The 5,494-nt window shown below is 40.6% G+C and overlaps 1 protein-coding gene across 1 annotated transcript in view; it reads left to right on the top strand.

The window, feature by feature from the left end:
- The window catches only part of ATAD2 (ATPase family AAA domain containing 2), an 83,469-nt gene that overhangs the window by 61,901 nt on the left and 16,074 nt on the right, over window positions 1-5,494 (top strand). The window contains exons 20-22 of the mRNA XM_017855876.1: window positions 558-693; window positions 2,488-2,684; window positions 3,829-3,988. Coding sequence (XP_017711365.1) covers window positions 558-693; window positions 2,488-2,684; window positions 3,829-3,988 — 493 coding nt within the window. The remainder of the gene's footprint in view (window positions 1-557; window positions 694-2,487; window positions 2,685-3,828; window positions 3,989-5,494) is intronic.

The raw sequence follows: 5,494 nt of genomic DNA, 5'->3' as shown, positions 1-5,494 counted from the left end.
CCAACCCCCCCGGCCTTTTTTTTTTTTTTTTTTTTTAAGACGGAGTCTTGCTATGTCACCCAGGCTGGAGTGCAGTGGCCACATCTCAGCTCACTGCAAGCTCTGCCTCCCGGGTTTACGCCATTCTCCTGCCTCAGCCTCCCGAGTAGCTGGGACTACAGGTGCCCGCCACCTCGCCCGGCTAGTTTTTTGTATTTTTAAGTAGAGACAGGGTTTCACCGTGTTAGCCAAGATGGTCTCGATCTCCTGACCTTGTGATCCACCCGTCTCGGCCTCCCAAAGTGCTGGGATTACAGGCTTGAGCCACCGCGCCCGGCCAACACATGCATTTCATATGCATGTATGTATATATACTGCATACATCTGTGTATATACTGTACAGATACTCCTTGACATATGATGGGTTTTTTGGACATAACCCAATTGTAAGTGGAGGGACATACTGAATACATATCACTTTCATGCTGTTGAAAAGTCTAAAAATCATAAATTGAACCATTGTAAGTTGGGGATCATCTGTATATATCATATATAATGCATTTGTTTTCTTTTTTAAGGTGCAAGAATTGTTTATCCGTGATTATGGAGAGATTTTTAATGTCCAGTTACCGGGTAAAGAAGAACGGACAAAATTTTTTGAAGATTTAATTCTAAAACAAGCTGCTAAACCTCCTATATCAAAAAAGAAAGCAGGTTAGTTTCTATATCAAAGTTAATATTTAATAATCTTGAGAAAATGGGAATGAAATAGTTAATGGCATTGACATGTGTGATAACACAAACTCAAACCCTCAGTCATGAGTTTGATGCATCTGCTGCTTAAAACTCTCCATGCTTCCCATTAAAATAGACTGAAGTTCTTAAGGTACACAAGGTATTTCATAGTATAGCCCCAATCTTTCTTTTTTTTTTTTTTTGAGATGGAGTCTTGCTCTGTTGCCCAGGCTGGAGTGCAGTGGTGTCATCTCGGCTCACTGCAAGCTCCGCCTCCTGAGTTCACGCCATTCTCCTGCCTCAGCCACCTGAGTAGCTGGGACTACAGGCGCCCACCACCATGCCCGGCTAAATTTTTGTATTTTTAGTAGAGACACGGTTTCACCGTGGTCTCGATTTCCTGACCTCGTGATCCACCCGCCTCAGCCTCCCAAAGTGCTGGGATTACAGGCGTGAGCCACCACACCCGGCCCCCCGAATCTGTCTTTCTAAGCTCATTTTGAGCACTTGTGTTCTGCTCAGCCTTTCACCCCCACCTTTTTTCTTATAAAACACTATCTTTAAACCATATGTAACATAATTTTACCTTTTCACTATTTTATTAATTCTTGCTCTCTTGTTAGTAAAGCTTCTATCTCTATCCCTCATCTCTATCTAAAGAACTACTTATTCTTTTATTTTTATTTTTTGAGACAGGGTGTGTGTCACCCACTGGAGTGAAGTGGCATGATCGAGGCTCACTGCAGCCTCAACCTTCTGGGCTCAAGCATCCTCCCACCTCAGCCTCCCAAGTAGCTAGGACTACAGGCTCATGCCACCATGCCTGGCTAAATACTTGTCCTTTTAGTATACCTCATTTGTTCTTTATTATGAAGCCTTTCCTAACTTACATGGACAAAATGAATTGCTTCTGCCTTTATGACCCATCATACTTTTAAAATACTACTAATATGGCATTACGATTATATAATTATGCCTCTTACTCCCTTAGTAGTTTGTCAGCTCATTGTGGCAGGACTCTAATAATCCTTTTTTTATCCTGAGTACTCATTGGATATCTATTTAAACAAAATAACTTTTTGTTATATTTGAAACATATTACACATTTTCATTAGTTCCAAACTAGTAAAGAAGGCTTTTTTATAGTTGGAATATTTTTGTCCTGGAAATAATGCAATTTCGAAGTTTAATAACCTCTTAAATTATCTGGGTTTTTGTTTGTTTGTTTGTTTGTTTTTGAGACAGAATCCCTCTCTGTCACCCAGGCTGGAGTGCAGTGGCACAATCTTGGCTCACTGCAAGCTCTGCCTCCCGGGTTCATGCCATTCTCTTGCCTCAACCTCCTGAGTAGCTAGGACAGGCGCATGCCACGGCGCTCGGCTAATTTTTTGTATTTTTAATAGAGACAGGGTTTCACCGTGTTAGCCAGGATGGCCTCGATCTCCTGACCTCGTGATCCTCCCACCTCGGGCTCCCAAAGTGATGGGATTACAGGTGTGAGCCACTGTGCCTGGCCGCCTCTTAAATTATCTTAAAATGGAATAGAGGTAATGACTTGTAGGAATTAGCATTCCAAATTATAAATTGGCTAATGGTTTCTAGAGGGGATGTAGGGTTAGAGATTATGGTAGTACTTTTGTATGCCAAATCTTTGGATTCCTTGCATATGTAAGGAAGATAATCCCTCAAATCCTGACTCTGTTTTCACTAAATCACTTGTTAACCCTCAGTGTTATGGAGGAGCAATAACAAAACTCTTCCATTCATGTGAAGTTTTGCAGGCTTTGGAGGTACTCCCAGTAGCACCACCACCTGAGCCAAGATCGCTGACAGCAGAAGAAGTGAAACGACTAGAAGAACAAGAAGAAGATACATTTAGAGAACTGAGGATTTTCTTAAGAAATGTTACACATAGGCTTGCTATTGACAAACGATTCCGAGTGTTTACTAAGCCTGTTGACCCTGATGAGGTATTAATTTAATCTTTGGATCAAGTGTATTCTAGGCTATAATGCTTCACAATCAAAGGATATTTGAAGAGTTTATGTGGTTCTGCCTACACCGTGAACTAGTTTTATCTATTTGGAAACATGTACCAGATTAGTGTCCTAAGCACATGGAGACTTTAAGAGCAGAGTAACACATTTTCCTTTCCTATAGACAATTAACTTTGTCTCCCCAACCTAAACATTCCAAAAGTAATTGAGAATGTCTTATTTTATTTTTATTTTTTTGAGACACAGTTTTGCTCCTGTTGCCCAGGCTAGAGTGCAATGGCGCGATCTCGGCTCATTGCAGCTTCCACCTACCAGGTTCAAGCAATTCTCCTGCCTCAGCCTCCCACGTAGCTGGGACTACAGGCGTGTGCCACCACGCCCAGCTAATTCTTGTATTTTTAGTAGAGACAGGGTTTCTCCATGTTGGCGAGGCTGGTCTCAAACTCCTGACCTCAGGTGATCCACCTGCCTCAGCTTCTGAAAGTGCTGGGATGACAGGGATGAGCCACCATTCCCGGCCCTTTTTTTGTTGTGTGGTTTTTTTCTGTGTTTTTGTTTGTTTGTTTGTTTTGGTTTTTTGTTTTTTTTGTTTTGTTTTTGTAGTAAGGATTGGGGCCTCACTCTGTTGCCTGGGCTGGAGTGCAGTGACACAATCGTCTTTCACTGCAACCTTGTAGAGATAGGGTCTTGCTATGTTGCCCAGCCTAGTCTCAAACTCTTGGCCTCAAGCAATCTTCCTGTCTCAGCCTCCCAAAGTGCTGGGGATAACAGGCATGATATTATTATGACCTGCACAGTTGGAAGAGACCTGGAGAGCCAGGTCTTAAGTTGCCCTGAAAAATGGGTGGCAATTGGATGAGGATAGAATATAGGCTGTTACTGGAGAATACAGCTGCCCAAGGATAAGAAACAATTACTGGAGAATACAGCTGCCCAAGGATAAGAAACAAATACAAAACAAAAACAGCCTTAGATCAAGTCAAAGGTTTTATGTTAAATATATTATCATAATCTCTTACATATTTATTCTCTATCTCCTATATTGACTGGCAGAGAAACTTGACACATGTTATGTTTAGAGTTAATTTTGTGATTTGATCATTTGCTTGAATTTTAGGTTCCTGATTATGTCACTGTAATAAAGCAACCAATGGACCTTTCATCTGTAATCAGTAAAATTGATCTACACAAGTATCTGACTGTGAAAGACTATTTGAGAGATATTGATCTAATCTGTAGTAATGCCTTAGAATACAATCCAGATAGAGATCCTGGAGGTGAGCATTAGTGAATTTTTTTTCAGGGGTGGAGTTAGGGGCAGCTAACACTTAGGGTTGATTTTTGTGTCAGGTGCTATATTATAAACATAATCAAAATACTATTTAATCCTCACAACAACCTTATCCCCATTTTACAAATGGTAAAAATGAAGTTTAGAAAGGTTAAAAACATTGCTCAAGGTCACACTTCCAGGAAGGGGCAGAGTGAGAATTTGAATGCAGTTTTCTTTCATTCCCAAATCCCTGTTTATTAACAATTACATGATAGATCCTCTAATGAAACACAAAATGGCTTGTATATTTTGCATATCAGTGCTTTTCCTCAAAGTGGAAAAGTAGGCACTCTGCAATGAAATGGTTTTAAAATATTCTATTAGTTAAGACCATTATACTTTTATTACAAAAGCATTATAATATAGGACTTACTAATAGTAATTAAAAAAATCTAGTCCCCATTTCCTTTCTCCAAAGGCAGACACTGTTTGAGGATATCTTTCCAGACCTTTCTCTATGCATATAGCCCTTCTGCTCTCACCTATCCGCTCTATTAATATAAAATTTAATGGGTGCAATGTATGTTATTTGGGTGGTGGATACCCCCAAAGCCCTGACTTCATGTGCAGTCTGTGCCTGTGACAGAATTACACTTGCACCCCTTAAATTTTACAAATTTTAAAAGAAAATGTATAAAGGATTTTTAATGATGTGTTTGTTCTGCAGCTTGTCCATTTCCAAGAAATGTTCTTTCTTGGGTGCTTATTTAATTTTTTGATAGCTTCCTGTTCTTACGGATGCAGAGTTCTTTAACTCTCACCAGTGGATAAAAGATACATTTTAAAATAGTTGTTTTCTGTATTAATTTCCCCTCCACAACATTATCTTTTTTTTGTTTTGTTTTTTTTTTTTTTTTTTTTTTTTTTTTTTTTTTTTTTTTTTTTTTTTTTTGCGACGGAGTCTGGCTCTGTCGCCCAGGCTGGAGTGCAGTGGCCGGATCTCAGCTCATTGCAAGCTCCGCCTCCCGGGTTTACGCCAATCTCCTGCCTCAGCCTCCCGAGTAGCTGGGACTACAGGCGCCGCCACCTCGCCCGGCTAGTTTTGTATTTTTTAGTAGAGACGGGGTTTCACCGTGTTCACCAGGATGGTCTCGAACTCCTGACCTCGTGATCCGCCCGTCTCAGCCTCCCAAAGTGCTGGGATTGGCTTTCTGTTTTTAAATTGGTGCTTCTTGTTAGATAGATTGATTAGTATAGGAAACTACTGAAAATGTTTTCAACAATTGAAAAGCTTACTATTCTTTCCCTCGCAGTCCTCTAGCTTACCTTCCCTAGGCATATCCCTGTAGTTCAGAGTTCTGGAGTTAACCAGTGGGAAACAGACTAACAAGATGAGGAACACTCCATTGTACCTAGGAAGAAGGAACGAGGTACCCTGGAGGCAGAGGGCTTTCAGTCATGCTGCTGCTGCTGCTCCCTTTCTGTCTATTGTGGCAGTCTAAAATTACTT

This window comes from Rhinopithecus bieti, unplaced genomic scaffold (assembly GCF_001698545.2).
Source record: "Rhinopithecus bieti isolate Rb0 unplaced genomic scaffold, ASM169854v2 scaffold_38631, whole genome shotgun sequence".
NCBI classification, from domain to species: Eukaryota; Metazoa; Chordata; class Mammalia; order Primates; family Cercopithecidae; genus Rhinopithecus; species Rhinopithecus bieti.
Note: the sequence above shows the minus strand (reverse complement) of the source record. Positions and strands in the feature narration are given on the sequence as shown.